Source organism: Equus caballus, chromosome 23, assembly GCF_041296265.1.
Source record: "Equus caballus isolate H_3958 breed thoroughbred chromosome 23, TB-T2T, whole genome shotgun sequence".
NCBI classification, from domain to species: Eukaryota; Metazoa; Chordata; class Mammalia; order Perissodactyla; family Equidae; genus Equus; species Equus caballus.
Window position 1 is genome coordinate 58,019,552 of NC_091706.1, and position 17,370 is coordinate 58,036,921.

Consider the following 17,370-nt stretch of genomic DNA (forward strand, 5'->3'; position numbering starts at 1 on the left):
TTATTGAAAATATGTTTCTATAAACACAAGCAGATATACATTATAAATAAGTGACTCAGTTCTTCTGTTTCCTAGGATGTGTCATCCTGAACAGTTTCTATTTTCCTCAGAAGACATTTGAACTGAATTCACTATTGATATAACCTTTAACATGACTGTTCTGCAGAATATAAAATACATTATTTTTAGTCTCTTTTTTCTAAGAAACTACCAAATACATACACATTTTAAAAACTTTATGATGGAGAAATTTGAACATACACAAAAATAAAATAGTGTATTATCCTACTGTGTACTTATCTCCCAGCTGCATCAGCCCATATCTAACTGTGCTCCATCCACACCTGTAGCCGCTATTGCCTTCCCTGTATCATGATGAAGAAAATGTAAAGTATCTATTTCATCCATAAATATATTTCAATGTTTGAGAGATATTCTTTTCTCTAAAAAATATAAATATACTTAATTTCTCCACATATGCAAGGTAAAAAGGATAACTTTTGTCACAGTTTTTAATGCCACTGTTTGCATTAGGATGTTAAAATTATAGTCACTGCTAATTGATTTTAAGGAATTGGCAAATCACTTTAGACTCTTCCTATAATAGTCTTGAGGCCAGTGTTTTCCAAACTGTGTTCTTTGGACCATTGTTGTGCTATCATCTCTTAATGGGCGTACATCAAAGGAAGACTAGTTGTCGAGTAAGTTTAGAGAATTCTTTTTTGTTTGTTTTTTTGAGGAAGATTAGCCCTGAGCTAACTCCTGCCAATCCTCCTCTTTTTGCTGAGGGAAGGCTGGCCCTGAGCTCACATCCGTGCCCATCTTCCACTACTTTATATGTGGGCCGCCTACCACAGCATGGCTTGCCAAGCAGTGCCATGTCCGTACTGGGGATCCGAACCAGCGAACCCCGGGCCACAGAAGCGAAACGTGCGCACTTAACTGCTGCGCCACTGGGCCAGCTCCAAGTTTAGAGAATATTTAGTACTTTGCTCTTGCAGAGCAGAAAGCAGTTTCGCTTAGTAAAGTCTTAGATAAGTCCTATAGTAAAATATCTTGTTTCACTCTGTTTAAACCCGGTAGTTCCTATAGTAGTTCTCTGGTAATTTGACTGTATACCTTTTTTCCCTCCTGTAAATACTTCTGAATGTCTCTCTGGAAATTAATGGTCTTGAAAACAGTTTAGAAAACATTGCTCTATCTATAGGATCCCAAACAGCTGTCTGTGAACCAGCTGAACACTCCTCAGTCCCAGCACAGACTCATTTGAATAAAAATCTCCCCAAGAGAGGCAGAAATAAATATTTTTTAAAACAAGATTCATAGATCATTGTGATACTCACTTTGGAAGCCCCCATACTATTCAATTGTAACGATCATGTATTATGGTGATGGTCTATCTTTATAGCCAAAATCAGTAGTAACTTATTAGAGATTGTGCCTGAACATTTTGCCTGTGCTTTAAATTGCTACTAAATTTTCAGGAAATTTATTGTGCTAATTCAGGAAGCATTTAAAAAAACTATTTTCCAATTCTATGAATTCATTCTATGATCATAAAATCAATCTTAGTATATTGTTTGTTTAAGCTATCTTTGTTTCTCACTTTGGCTCATAATATAAATCCAAAAGCTTTGTTTCTTTACCGATTCCAAGCAGTAAAACTTAATATTATTTAATATCTGGGCGAATTTGAGAATCAGTTTAATTAATGATTAAAGGCTTTTTAATACTTTTCCTTACTAGTAAGTATGGCCTCCTGAATACTGCTGAGAATAATAATGCTAGTGTTGTAACTGTTAGCTGTCAAGGAGTGTCAGTTACTGTATTTGGATCTACAATTAATATGTTGCTATTAATATGAAAGTCTGCTAGTTTGGTATGTCACATATCAAAATCTCCATACCTAAACTGTGAGTGATATAACAACATATTTTAAAGAATCAAACATTGAAAGAAATTAGTTTTCTTCACATAACTCATGAGTGTCTATATATTTGTCTTCAATAAACCCATCATCATCTACCGCAAATGAATGTAGTTGTTCAAATGTTCCTGCACAGCCTTCAGAGTTTGTATCTGGTATCTGTGAAAGAGAACTTGGATTTCCAGTAAAACCGTCTTCATGGATTTCGGCTTCATGCTCTTCCAGGCGATGATGATTGTAGCTAAGCAGAATATTGTACCATATTGGGCATTTGATAGCCATAAAAATGAGGAGTGAAGTCATCAGTGCAGTGACCACAACACCAACAAGAAAGGCCCAGCTTTTTCCAAGAGGTTCATGTTCTTAAATGGAATAACGAGAGAGAGGCAGTATTTTGTTAAATTGACGAAAATAAAATAATCATAACTCCCCACTATTGTTATTAGAAATAAAAGTACATTATAATTTTCTTTAAGCAACAGTTACTAAAACTTCAATAAATAAAGATATTTGATAGTGTGATTGAAGAATACCTTTTTTAAAAATAACTACCCGTCTTTGCAGGTATTTTTTATTCATTCACCTAAGAACATCATTGATTTATACCTATTAAGAATTGTGACTTAACTAGTTAAAATTAAGTCTCAGAGAAGTTAAATAACTTGCATAATGGCATTTGGCTGGTAACTAGCAGAGCGTAGTTTGGGAATCCAGTATTTTGTAAACCTTTTGTCGAGATGAGGAATTGTTCATTTACCTTGTTTCTAGAAATTTAAAATGCAGAAAAATAATGAGAACTACCTCAGTTTATTTCGTATGCTCCCTTCAGCAATATTAATATTCAAAACCAGTACGTTACCTGTTGTTGTTAAGTTGTTCAAAGAGCAATTAAATGTTGAGTTGCTAATGGACTGAAGATGGATATAAAGATCTTCAGATACAAATGAAGGAAATTGTGAGTAGCATTCACCCTTGTAAGGAACTGTTTTGATATTGTAGCAATTCAGGATATCTGGGTAGCTACACATGGTGATGTTCTCATTATCTAGTAAATCAGAAAGAATAAATTAAGATTTACTATGGAAAATAAGATTCTTATGGTTAACATTTTATAATTATTTTTATCTTGAATTATTTCTTCATTTAAACTGAAAAAAGAACAACAAGAAACAGTTCACCTATTTCTCCCACCTCCCATACCCTGCCCCATGCAACCACCAATCTGTTCTCTGTATCTCTGAGCTTGGTTTTTCTTTTTTTTAGATTCCACGTATGAGAGAGATCATATGTTATTTGTCTTTCTCTGTCTTATTTCACTTAGCATAATGCCCTCGAGGTCCATCCATGTTGTCGCAAATGGCAAGATTTCATTCTTTTTTATGGCTGAATAACATTCTGTTGTATATATTACCACAGCTTCTTTATCCATTCATTCATCAGTGGAAACTTGGGTTGTTTCCATGTCTTGGCCATTGTAAATAATGCAGCAGTGAACATAAGGGAGCATGTATCTCTTTAAATCAGTATTTTCATTTTCTTTGGATAAATACCCAGAAGTGAGATCACTAGATCATATGGTAGTGCTATGTTTAATTTTCTGAGGACGCTCCATACTGTTTTCCACAGTGGTTGCACCAGTTTACATTCCCCTAACAGTGCACAAGGGTTCCCTTTTCTCCACATTTTTGATACGCGTATCTCTCATTATTAAAGATATTATAAGAAAGTAACTTTTGTATTTGCCTAGCAACACAATGAGGGAAAGATGCACATTCCTGTTTATTAAGTTACTTTATAAATAGAGTTTGAGTGCAGTATCTGTTTATTATTTAGTTTGTGTTAGTAAAGTCAAGATGTTATAATTAAGACTATGGTAAAAATATGGATCTCAGGCAGAGCATGGCTTGCAGTTAAGAAAGTAGGGCAACTGTTTTCATCTGCTCTCTCGCAGGATATCCTAAGAAAAGGAAGTACTTAAAAAAGTTAGTCATGGGGCCAGCCCTGTGGCCCAGTGGTTAAGTTCAGTGCAGTCTGCTTCGGTGGCCTGGGTTCACAGGGTCAGATCCCAGGCGTGGACCTATACCACTCGTCAGCCACACTGTGGCAGCAACCCACATATAAAATAGAGGAAGATTGGCACAGATGTTAGCTCAGAGTGAATCTTCCTGAAGCAAAAAGAAAAAAAGAGGAAGATTGGCAACACATGTTAGCTCAGGGCTAATCTTGCTCAGGAAAAAAAAATTAGTCTTAAGTGTTGAAACCGCTAACTTAATACATGAAGTAACAGTATCATCTCACATATACAGAACATTTAAATTTCTTCTTTTTTTTCTCTGGAGAGGCAGAGGGGAAAGTATCTGTTCAACAGTTACTTCTCAGTGTTTCTTCCTGTTTCTTTCCTTTAAGGAAGGATTTCCCTTTAAGGATTAGTTTCTTTTTCTTTAAAACATGAAATGAAAGACTTTTCTGGGGTGGAACAACCAAAAGTCAATCACATTTTGGTTTTGATTAATTTAAATTCTGATAGCTTACCTAGTGTCACATTCGAGGTGTTCAACCAGTTCTGCAAATTCAAGAGACTACAAGAGCAGTTCCATGGATTTCCATATAAAATTATTAATTCCAGATGAAACAGTTGTGGTACATCAAAATAGCTTAACAAATTGCCTTGCAGATTCAGAAGTTTCAGGTTTTTTAGAGGCACAAATATATCAGGATTCAGTTGTAATATTTTGTTTTGGCAGAGATGTAACTGTTTTAGTTTATTTAAGCCTGTAAATGCACCCTGTTGAATTACGTGGATGGAATTTCTACAGATATTTAAAATTTCTAGATTGGAGAGGTTACTAAAACTATTATTATCTAAGATAGCAACATTGTTCTCCATCAAATAGAGCTCAGTGAGTAAAAAATAAGTCTGTAGAACACTCGTGTCTGTAACATTCAGAGTAATTTGATTATAACTGAGATCAAGAATAGTAACGTTTTCATTGATATCCGCTGGAATCAAAGAATAATTCTTTTCAGTGAAATTACATTTGACTTCCTAAAAAAGAAACAAATTAGAAATACATTAATCAGGGAAAATACTAACAGAATTTCCCAAATTTTCATATCTAGGCAAATAGACATTAGGAGGAAATAGTTTTAGAAAAAAATCTACTATCTAATCTGGTGTTAAAGGGTGAAAAAGGTAAAGCAAATACTCTTCTTTCATTATTGAGATGAAATACTGAGGATTAAGGGAAATTCTGATACCTATAATTGAGCAAGGAGATTCTAGTTTGTCATTCGGATATCTCCCAACTGTTATTACATCACAGAAAGAAAGAATATTGGTATATTCCCATTTTACATGTGGAAACACATGGTAATAATTCTAACTTATTTAGTATTTCAAAGTGCAAGATTGACATTTATAATAAGGAAATTATTTTAAAATATGTAATTTTTAAAAGATCAGCAAGGCTATCAACACTACACCTAGGGCTATTAAATAATTAAGAAATAATACTCATAGGGTTAACAGCTCAAAGTTTGGTGTTTTAAAAGGAAATATTTATCTTATAACAGAAATTGAGCCATATATTGAATTTAAAGACCCAGGCAACATGAAGAAGTGCTTTCCTGGTGTGGATATAGATCCAAAGAAGTAGTTCTTCTTTTGATTCTTTTTGCAGTTGAAATGTCCTGCCGAAAATAATAATAAACACAATAATTTTCCTCGTAAATATGTGATTTAAAAGAAAGTTTCCATCATTTTAAAGTGTGGTTTTTTATGTCTTGAAACTAATCTCTGATTTTATAGTGGAAATTTACAGATTTCTCCTTAATCAACTTTTAAAGAACTCGGTTTTGGAGCTGGCCTGGTGGCGCAGCGGTTAAGTTCACACGTTCTGCTTCAGTGGCCCGGGGTTCGCTGGTTCGGATCCTGGGTGCAGACATGGCACTGCTTGGCAAGCCATGCTGTGGTAGGCATCCCACATATAAAGTGGAGGAAGTTGGGCATGGATGTTAGCTCAGGGTCAGTCTTCCTCAGCAAAAAGAGGAGGATTGGCAGCAGATGTTAGCTCAGGGCTAATCTTCTTCTTCAAAAAAAAAAAAAACTTGGTTTAAAAAAATGAAGACTGCTTTTGGCAAATTAGAATCTGGCTCAGTGATCACAGGTTTTGAATATACACAGCTAATTAAAGAGTTAGTTTTGATACCTTGGATTTTTTTTTGCTTTCTTTTATTGCCTTAGGATATTTTACTAAATGTACACAAAGTGTACCTTTGAAAATATTTTCACTACCTTGATTGTAAAAACTTACTGTTTGAGAAGTCTGGCTTTCGTCTGATAATAGCACAGAGAGGGGCCAAAACAAGATCATGATGCACATGGTTTTCATTTCGCAGGCCTGACAGAAAAGAGAGTATTTTCATCTCAGTAAGAGACTAGAACTTTTGAGATTATCAAGGACATTTTGATTTCTTTTTTTCTCCTTTTAAATCTCTGTTTTCTTAAAATAATAGAAAATGTGAAGCAAGTACATGTCTTTCACCCTCCATGCACTCTCATCTTAACAAACCAAAAAGCTCCTGTGGAGGATGAAAGACAATATTTTTTAGGGTATCTCATTAGTTCCTGGATCTATTGAAAGGAACTTTAAACCAATTGAAGTAGTTGTACATTTTTAATATACGTGCACAAAAGAAAGTCCAGAAGAATATATATTTATGTATACATACATGTTTAAGTATTTGCTTACATTGCTACTTTTTGATTTTTCAATGTTAGACATTATCCATTGGTGTTATCCGTTGACTTCCAACTGTGGGAGATGAGAGTCTCCAGCTCTATTTCAGACTCTCTACCTTCATCTCCAGCACATCAAATATACACTTCTCCTCTCTTCTTCCTCCAAACGTAGTTACTTGTAATTTTGGTTAGATGAGTGTTCAGTGTCTATACTATCACAAAGGTGTAAACGCTGTCTATGAATGAGCCGTGTAACGGGATTACTTTTCCACTCCTGCACACTTTTTCTCTCCAAATTAATCTATGTGCACATACATTATTATTATATGTACTGTTAATTAATATATGTACTGTTTTTTTATAGGCTTAGTTTTGTTTTTTTTCATGAGTTTACACCTAGACTCTCCCTTAGCAAATCTCTCAATAGTTTATGCATATTAAGTCTTTAACCTTTTCATTGTCTTAACGAAGTCTCTCCGAGAGCCTGCTACCCTGCTCGAACCCAGATGAGCTGGTCCTAGGCCTCCACACATCCAACTTCCACACACCTTCCACTCTCACGTAACGATCCCATTTGCCTTTGTTCCTGCGTTCCCGTTTTCTAGAATGCCTGTCTTGGATTGCTGCCCTTTTTTAATGGAGCTTCTTGCAGTAGCCTTCTGAGAAGGTCTGTAGAACGGAAATTTTTTCAAGCTTTGAAAGATAATTTGGCTAAAAATAGAATTCTAAGTAGAAAATAATTTTTCCTCAAAATATTGATAACATTGCCCCATTGTCTTTGGGTTTCTGGTATTACTGTTCAGAACTGTGATGCTGTGCCATTCTAATACGTTATCCTTTTATGTAACTTGCCTCCTCTTAACCCCTCCAACTTTCAAAATCAATATTCTGAAATTTTATGATCTTTTGTGAGAGTCTGTTTTCATTCATGAAACTCGGTACCGGGTAGGTGCTTTCAATCTGGAAACTATGTCCCTCAGTTCTGGGAAATTTTCTGAATTATTTCATTGATGATATTGATAATTTTCGTACTCTTTTTTTTTTTTTTTTTTTAATCTCACTTCTCCTTCTTGAACTACTTTAATTGGGTGTTAGATCTCCTGGAAGGATTTTCTAATTTTTTATCTTTGCTCTCCTACATTTCATCTCTGTGAGTTTTTGCTCTGCTTTCTGGGAGATATCCTCAACTTTATCTTCAAATCTTCCATTAAAGTTTCCTTTTTTTCTGTCGTCTTTTTAATTCTAAGAGCTCTTTTGCTCTCTGAAAATTTTCTTGGCTAATATACTGTGGCATGAATGTATTATCTTTTGTTGTTTTCTTTTTCCTTGAATAGCCTCTGTGTCCTCAGGCTGTGATTTTCCAGTTTATTTTGGTCAGTATCCTTTATATTAGAGGCTTTCTTTCTTCATTATCTGTTAATATTTGGTCTAGGACTTACATATAAGAGTGGGAAACAAAAAAGTGAATTGGAAACTGTGCATTTGTGTGGATCTCATTAACTTCAGACCTTACTATAGAGTGAGCTTGCTTTATTGTTTTCTTGGGGAATCCCTGAATGTCATTGTCTTTAGATCCTTTCCCAGGGCTGGTTGGATTCCCCAAAATGACTTTTCTAATCTACTGTCTGAACAGATAAGGCCAGGTGGCCAGCATCCTGAGAGCTGAGTGGCAAAAAAGGTGCATTTATCTCAAAACTTAGTGTGTAAACTTTAACTTCCTCTCCCTGTTTCCAGCATAGCATCCCTGCACTCACTTGTGCCTAGTGCCCACATTGTTACTTTCCATTTAGTCATTTTATTCATAAGCTTGATGTTTCTTGTTTTTATCTCTGCTTTCTTAAAGTCAACATTAGAAACTATGGCGCAAACAAATGAGCTGTTTGAAAGGAATGAATGTATCCTGTTATTAGCATCCTTAGTGGTTTTCTAAAATGTAGACATTTGAGCCTTCTTACAGCTTTTGTTGCAGTTAGTTACTTGTGATTTTTAAGGAGAAGTTTGTTCTATCAGAGCAGGAAATAGAAAACTACTCAGAATAAGCAAGACTCATTTTGAGTTACTGAAGTCTGTTGCCTCGTTAGCAATGACCAACTTACTGTTATTTCAGTACTGGCCTATTCTGGTTAACTTCCTTGTTGCCTTCAGTTTGTTGATCTATTTATGCTTATTCCCCTTCAACTTTCTCCTTCTTCATAGTTAAATCAAGTTTGTTAGAAAAAGCTACTGTTCCTCATCAATTTTACAACTTAGATGTAGATCATAATAGCATCTCTTTTAGAGTCAGAAATTCATTCAAGCTCTCACTTATTTCAGACTATTTCCCACGAAAGGGCATCATTAAACCCATGTTCAGTGGTCTCCAGGAATGAGTATGCAGCCGCTGCAATGGCTTGTTTCAGTAGTTCTCTGTGGTATAGTGAAGTTCTTACTGATGTATCTGGTAGGGTGCAGATGTGGGTAAGGTGGTGAGTAAGGAGAAGTGCTGTTTTTTCAGAAATAAATAGGATAGGGATCACTAAAGGAAGCAAACAGACTGCAAACAAAATTAAGAGTTGCCATGGAATAGAAGCAGCTGAGGAAGGTTCTGGAGATCAGGCAGGGCTGTGAGCCTGTGAGGAAATGGAGGCAGGATTGTCTTGTAGACATTATCTTTATCATCTATTAATACTAATAATTGTGTTCTCTAGTGTGCTAAAGGAAATAAAATTATAAGGATTAGAAAAGGAATCTTTTTTAAATTTCTCTGTGGTAAATTTTGGAGTTAGAAGCAGTATATACTCAGAGCTTGAGGTAGATTCTGTACAAGAAAGCATTCAACAGATCTAAAGCATTATTAAGTCTAAGGCTGTGAAATGTGTTGAGTGAGCCACACAGTCCGTGGCACTTTTCATATATTTGTGTGTCTCTTGAGAGGGGAAAGATTGAGAGAGGGAGTTGATGTTGACTATCACGACACTGAATAGATAAATCCTTTAGACAACAACATTTGCTAGCATTATTGACTATCCTGAAGAAATCAGATTGGCAGAAAGGCTAGTCATTAGGTTATGCAGGAATTGTCCTAAGCCAATTTACCCTATTTGGAAAGTTTCTTTAAAAAAAGAAAACAACTATTATTGCTTTTTTCTCTCTTTGAAATTTTTTCTCTATTTGAAATTTATTTTGAGATGATATTTGCATTTGAATTTAGTGATAAAAAATCGAGAACAAATGGAATATCACTTTTCTTTTAATTATTTCACAAAATTAAGTGCCTTTTTACATAGCCTACAATGTACATTATAGAAAAAAACTTTACAGAAAAGGAAATGGTAGATATTGAAAAAGAAACAATGTTCTTAGTACAGTTTCAACTCCAAGTTCCTTAGGAGTTTTTGATTATTTACTTCATATGACTGTTATATACCATGATGTTAAAAGATGCTGCAGTTATTTTGGTTTTGTTACATAAAATGTATGTATAGTTTTGCTGTTAAATATTTTAGATATTTATGCCAGAATTCAGTGTATTTGGAATAATATGTTAATAAGTCACGATTAACTTCACTCTTGTAATTAAATGTTTTATAGATTTTTTTTGCAAATTTTAAAACTTTCATAATGGAAACTTCCAAGGAAAAAAACCCCTGTGTAAGGAGAATAGTCCTTGCCCGGTTTCAACAGTTGTTAACAGGTGGCCAGTCTTTTTTCATCTTACAAATTTGTTTTTAAATTAATGTCACTTCAAAATGCTCTGTTATTAACATATTACAAAATAAAAAGATCTTATAAATTTGATTGGCAAGATGAAACCTTTTTTCCCCAAAAGAAAAATCATTACTGTATATTACATTATAACTTTATTTGGGAAAGATTTTTTTGGCTATGTTCCAGGTTTATATTTTCTAAGGTAGATTGTGTGAAAATATAATCATATTTTCTGCTCTTTCATCACTTATTAAAGGCAAAGATTTTTCTACAGAATTGAATATGATTTTTTTAAAATTCAACAACCACCACCAAACCTGTACATATATAGGATCTTACCTTTACTTTTTTCTTTTGTCTCGGAGGCTAGCGTGCTAAGGAATCTATTCTGTTTCTTCTCCGCCATTAAAAAAAAGTATGTCATGTGATTGCATTTCACTTTGTTTTAACCTTTGTACCCAAGGTTCAAAAAAAAAAGTGATTTAAAAAAAAGTTAGACCTCCTTAGCAAAAGATTGACTAGAAGAAAAATTTCTTAACGTCATCTTTGACTTTTTTAGTGTAACAAGTAAGGTGGTTTGCTTAACCTTTGTGTTTCTTAATTACTGTTGAAAAATTTAAATATTAACAAATTTACTTTGTGAGTTAAGATATATAATAATTGAGACTGTATACTTTGAAAGAAATATTGCTAGGGTGATTTAAGTGTTAGTCCTAAAAGTATTTTGTGTTTAGTAAGATTCAAGTTGAAAAGATACCACCAACTTTTGTATTCCACTGAGTTTCAACTTTGTTGTTTACTCATTTTTATGACACTGCCATTGGTGGTTTTACTGCTAAGTTATAACAGGAGCAAAGTACTCAAAGCATAAAAGACTTCACACTTGGCCATTATGTGGCCTTAAAAAAATCGGTTTCCTTCCTTGTGCTGTAACTTCCCCTCTGTAAAATGGAGCACCGTACAATGTTAGTTCCCATCTAACTACAGTAGTCATACCAGGCAAAAAAACATGGTTAAGATTCACTGTTGGTAGTGAATAATCGTGGAGTTCAGAATGAGTTAGTTCCAAAAGGTTTACTCCTCTGGGCCTCAGTATCCTTAATCTATAAAACAAAGAGATTGAAGCAGATGATCTTTTCTGCTTGAAAGTCATGTGAGCCCACATCCCATATAAATTGTAGCAGCAGCAAACACATTTGTTATACTATAGTCATGGAGGTTCAAATTGAAGATGTCACTCCCTGTCCAACAGTGAGACAGAAATAAATAGAAATTCCAGGTTGTCTGTTTCTTTATCTTCGTCTTTTATTTGGTTATTATGAGATGTTGTTTATAGGAAAATTTCTGAGTTCAGGTTATCTTATTCTGGTAGTAGGGTATGAACGTGGAAAGAGTATGTGGTGGTATGTGGATCTGTAGGGCTTGGCTAGTGATTGTGAAAACTGTAGAAGTTGACATCTATGCATGAGATTAAATAGTACAATAATCATGTTTTTAAATTCAAAATAGAAATTTATGATATTGGGACTGAAAATTTTTCTTCAAGCAAGCTTTTTATCTGTAAATCTTGAAGTATTTTCACAATAACTAGCTTCTTATCTCTATTTTTTTTCAGAATTTTTCTCTACCCTATTGATAATTGACCTTACATAGGTAATAAGTGACACATCACTAGTATTTCTTGTGATCATATGATAAAGATGATTGTTGTTTGTAATTAACTTCACTACTAGTACTTTCATATGATTATACTTGAATTGTTTCTGTTATGTGTTTAGGGAAATTAATTTATTATTTTGCAGTACTAAAATATAGTTGATAATTTGTGGAATACCAGCTTTAATTAAAACAGTAGATAAAAGGGAATTTAAACAAAATGTATTATTAATCTAAATTTTATCAGATTGCAATATAGGTCTCCCTACTTCCCACTTGAGTCAGAGCTGTGTTACTTTGTGTGATTTACAGGGTAAACTTCCATACAAGATTTTCATTTGGTCAGAGAATTCTGTGGCCAAAAGATGTTTGAAAACTACTGTTCTAAAATTTACCTATCTTAATTGTCTTGAGGGCATGATAACAACAAGTGTAAATACATCTTCATATGTAAAAGGCTGTAAGGATTTTCTTTGATAATCTTGGTGTTTTCTTATAAGAGAATAGAGTAAAATGGAGAGTAAGGAAATAGAAGGATTTGAGGATTGAGAGGAGGAAGACGTATGTTTATGCTAATAGATACAAATTTTGTACAGGTCAAGTAGAAGTTTTTTGTACATCTATAAGGACTTTTAAATCACAAACTATGGTTGAATAACTTTAAGTAGTCTATTTAATTGAGACCGGGACCTGAGTAAAATTAATTGATGTTTTTTTCCCTTAATATAGTAAGAGGAATATTGTGTACTTTCAATTTCAGGAAGGAAAAACAAATTAGAAGTGTAGAAGAAGAAATTGAACAGGAAAAACAAGCAGCAGATGGCATTATCAAAAATATGTCTCCTGAAAAGCAAGTCAAATACATGGAAATGAAAACAACAAATGAAAAATTGTTGCAGGTAACACTAATTACTACTCTGTGCCAAGCATATAGCAGTCTTGCTACTAAACATGTGGTCTGAAGATGGGCAGCATCAGCATCCCCTGGGAGCTTGACTAGACCTGCTGATCGGAGTCTTCATTTTGTCAGGATGCCCAGATGATTCGTGTGGACATTTAAATTTGAGAAGCACTCATCTAGAAAACTTCATTTTCTTATGCTGTACAATTACCTAGCTTTTATATTATTTGTTCAGTTCTGTGCATCCTTTATTTTTGCCTGTCATAAAGACACATGAAAATACTTTTTAATGAACTTTTAATGGAAACATTTAAAAAGCTCTTATATGCCAGAGCCATATGGATATTTACTTTCCTTCCTTTTCTTCTTGCCTAATAAGCAGCAAATCTTTTACCTATTATGTCCTTGATTTGAACCAGTATTGCTTCCCAATCATGGGGTTTAAATAAGCAATTTGGGTGCCTGCTGAAGGGTTATTAGAAATCCTCCCAACATGCAGTCCTGGTGCCCTTTCATGCCCAGCTGTCCCTTAACCAGTTAACGGAGAATTAATCCCCACAGATGCCAATGATGAATGTATTTCTAGTTTCTCAGATGGTCCTTCGTTGATGATTTAATAGAGCTTGTTATTTTAGACAGGATTTATAAGATACAATGAAACATTAAAGAGTATTATGGAAGTGTCAGAATACTATCAAAATGTAGTTAATCTTACAGAGGGGTTTTTGAATGAGTTATCAGTTCAAGGGTCTTATCCCTAGGAGTGAGCCATGTAACGTGCTATAGGTCTTGACCCTTAAAGAGATTACATAAAAAACAGTAAAACATGATTAAAAATCAAAATTAAAAATCATGACTTTAGGGGCCAGCCTGGTGGCATAGTAGTTAAGATCGTGTGTTCTGCTTTGGCGGCCTGGGGTTCACAGGTTTGGATCCTGATCACAGACCAAGCCATGCTGTGGCAGCATCCCACATGAAATGGAAGATTGGCACAGATGTTAGCTCAGCAACAATCTTCCTCAAGCAAAAAGAGGAAGGTTGGCAACAGATGTTAGCTCTGGGCCAGTCTTCCTCAAAAAAAAAATTGTAACTTTAAACAATGACATCACTAATTTGAAGGCTTCTGATATTTAATATCCTCAGAACACAGTGATGATTCTCTGTGTGAAGGTCTAGCTACCTATGACAAGCTCATGAAGTATTTTTAAAGGTAGATCATGGCAGTTTTTAGGAATAGTGAAAGAAATTGGGAAAAATAGAAATAATGAATGTTAATAAATTCTGGTCACATCACAAGATATGGATTGAAGATCTTTACTTTGTCACATCCATATTTGAAATGTTGAGAAACAGAGAAACAAATTATTCTTTTTTTGCAGAGGAAGATTCACCCTGAGCTAACATCTGCTGCCAGTCTTCCTCTTTTTGTATGTGAGCCGCTGCCACAGCATGGTCACTGACAGAAGAGTGGTGTAGGTCCCTGCCTGGGAACCAAACCTGGGCCACCTAAGTGAAGCGCACTGAATTTAACCACTAGGGCACCAGGGCTGGCCCAGAAACAAATTGTTCTTGATGTAACTTGCATATGCTTTTACTTTTTTTCCTTCTTCTTAGGAACTAGATACACTTCAGCAAGAACTAGATTCACTGAACATGAAAAAAGAGAGTCTGGAAGCTGTAAGTATAAAATCAAATAAGGGTTCTCATAGTACTCAGCTACAAAAGGTAATTCAGCTAAATATATTAATGGAACTCGTTTAGGTGCATATTTATTTAGCAGTTTACTAACAGGCATATATTAATGTTTTCCTCATTCAGGACCACGAATACCCTACTTTTAGTGAGAAATTAGATTCAATTATTGAGTACCTACTGTAAACAAAAGAAATCATTCTGCCCTGCTGGGGTGTGCAAGATCTAATGGTAGTTTAAAGACATGAACAAGGGACTAAAAACAAATGAAGGCGAGAGATCAGTTAATCACTTTAAAGGTGTAGAAGCTTGCATTTGTTTTCTTACTTGTTTATTTAAAGCAATTTTAATTCACAAAACAAAACATGTTTATAATATAATAAATGAAAGTAAAAATGCCTGTTTCTTTACTCTTTTTCCAGACAGAACAACTCTTACATTTATTGAGTACTGGCTGTGTGCTTTTTTCAGCTCTTTACATATACCACCAGCATTGTTATTTATTCTTCACAACAATTCTGTAATCCTACCTTGGTTTGACTATCTTGGAAAACCTCAAGTGGGATTCACACCTGATCCACTGTCTGCAGCTTGTTTTTTGTTTTGTTTTTTTCTTTTTTCCACCTAGCGTTCTCTCTGGAATGTCTATTCACATCAGCTCTTAGAGATCTTCCCCCATGTTTAATTACTACATCGAATGACAGTAACACAGCCTTGTAGATGAATAGGCTGTTTATAGTTTTGGGGGGATTATAAACAATGCTGCAGTGAAAACATACATTTTGTGCAAAATTATATGAGTATATCTTAAGATGGATTTCTTGCAATGGGTCAAAAGGTATACACTTTAAAAATGTTATGAGTTTGCCAAATTGCCTTCCAAAAGGTGGTTGCATTTTCTCCTCCTAGACTCAATGTATGAGTGCCTGTTATCCCCTGCATTCATGAACAGCAAGCATTACCCACCTTTTCCATTTGTGCTAGTTTAATAGGTAAAAATTACTGTCTCGTTTTAATTTTCATTTATTTACACCTGAAGTTGAGGATCTCTTTAGATATTTGTTGGGCAATGTATTTTGTTCTGTGAACTGTCTTCTCATGTCCTTTGCACTTCACTCTACTGTCTGTACTTGAGATCTTGCTTGCCTTTTCTGATTCCCTGTGGATTCAGGTAGATATCATGATGATAGGGTTAGTGACAAGATTGCTGTCACCCAGCTTGTGAAAGAAATAAACATGAGTATTTTGTAAACATTATTTTAGAAATTTGTTATCAAAAAAAATAGTTTGCTTAAAAATATTAAGATGGTTTTCTGTATCAGATTGTCCACATGTGAGTACACATAATTTTTGTTTTCTTGAATCTCATTGGTGATAGAAACATGCTTCAGGGAATAAGGACCACATTTAGTATTAACAGAGGCAGCTTGAAGAATTCATCACTATCTTTTTTAGGGTGTGTGGGAGAGTCAAGTCTTATTTCACTTGGCAAATTTAGTTTCCATAGGAAGAAGTCTAAGCTGTACCCCTGGGTTTAGTGTTTGTGTTGATGCCACTCTTCTTTGGCATCATTGCAACCCTAAAATAACTTGAATTTTTACAAAGATACAGTATTCTCAAATCAAGAAAGTGTAAGTCACTACTAATTCTATTTAATTTTTGCCAGATTCCTCATTTTGGAGGGGGCGTGGACTTGTTCTTCAAGAATATATTATGTCAAATATTAGTCAGCTAGTATTTATTGAGCATCCACTGTGTGCTTACTGCTGAGCTAAGTATTACTTATGCATTTCACAGGGGTGTGATAAAGTCAGGTGAAGGATCAATATGAGCTTGAGTCTCAAGGAACAGTTTTATCAAGATGTAGTTTGAATGAGTCTATAGGAGGGTTAAGCAGAAGGAAGAGGAAGATACTCTGAAAAGGAATACCTCAAATATCTGTGTTTCTCCTGTGTGTGTTTTCCTGTTTTGCCTTTTTAGCTGAAGCTGATCCACTACATGAGCTCTATAACCATTTGCCTATGGACTTTCAAATATTTCCTGTTGTTCACTTTTTCATCTTTTAAAAATTTGTTCTCTTTTGCTTTCAAAAAAGATGAGGTCTTCCCTCTTAAAAATCTGGTCTTATTCATACTGTGGGCCTCGTTTCAGATATCATTGTTGACTTAGAAAAGTCATTTAGATCCAGATACTCAGTTTCCTCATCTGTAAAACAGAGGTGATAGTACTCTCTTCTAGAGTTGCTTTAGACAGAGTGTATAAAAAACATGGAATACGGTGCCTGCTCCATAAGTAACAGCTTCAGATGTCATTTCCTTCCTCCTCCCCCTCCCCCTCATCACCACCAACATCCCTAGCTCTTTTGGTTATCTAATAAAGTTGTCACCTCCCTTATTTTCTCTCTGTGAAAGTAGAACAGTGGTGAATACGTAGTAACAGTTCTACTCGTGTGTGTTAGTTTCCTAGCACTGCTGTAGTTAAGTACCAGAAACTGCGTGGCTTAAAACAACAGCCATTTTCTCACAGTTCTAGAGGCCAGAAGTCTAAAATCAGGGTGTTGGCAGAGCCATGCTGTTTCTGAGACTCTGGGTAGAATCCTTCCTTGCCTCTTTCTAGCTTCCAGTGGTGGCCATCAATCCTTGGCTTTTGTTCCTTGACTTACAGCTGCATCACTTCCGTCTCTGCCTGTGTCATCACATGGCGTTCTCCTTCTGTGTCTCTGTCTGTATCTTATCTCTTCTTATAAGGACACCAGTCATACTGGAT

General features: G+C 34.9%; 2 protein-coding genes across 6 annotated transcripts in view; one reads left to right on the top strand and one right to left on the bottom strand.

Moving 5' to 3' along the window:
- The window catches only part of IFT74 (intraflagellar transport 74), a 72,163-nt gene that overhangs the window by 21,136 nt on the left and 33,657 nt on the right, over window positions 1-17,370 (top strand). For all 5 annotated transcript variants that reach the window (XM_070248532.1, XM_070248534.1, XM_001498209.7 and 2 more), the window contains exons 9-10: window positions 12,772-12,910; window positions 14,527-14,589. In XM_070248532.1, coding sequence (XP_070104633.1) covers window positions 12,772-12,910; window positions 14,527-14,589 — 202 coding nt within the window. The remainder of the gene's footprint in view (window positions 1-12,771; window positions 12,911-14,526; window positions 14,590-17,370) is intronic.
- Window positions 50-10,802, bottom strand: LRRC19 (leucine rich repeat containing 19). The gene is made up of 5 exons (XM_001917652.4): window positions 10,695-10,802; window positions 6,241-6,327; window positions 4,460-4,973; window positions 2,787-2,972; window positions 50-2,289 (listed from the first exon to the last, which is right to left on the bottom strand). The coding sequence occupies exons 2-5, from the start codon at window positions 6,316-6,318 to the stop codon at window positions 1,961-1,963; spliced, it is 1,107 nt and encodes a 368-aa protein (XP_001917687.2). The 5' UTR covers window positions 6,319-6,327; window positions 10,695-10,802; the 3' UTR covers window positions 50-1,960.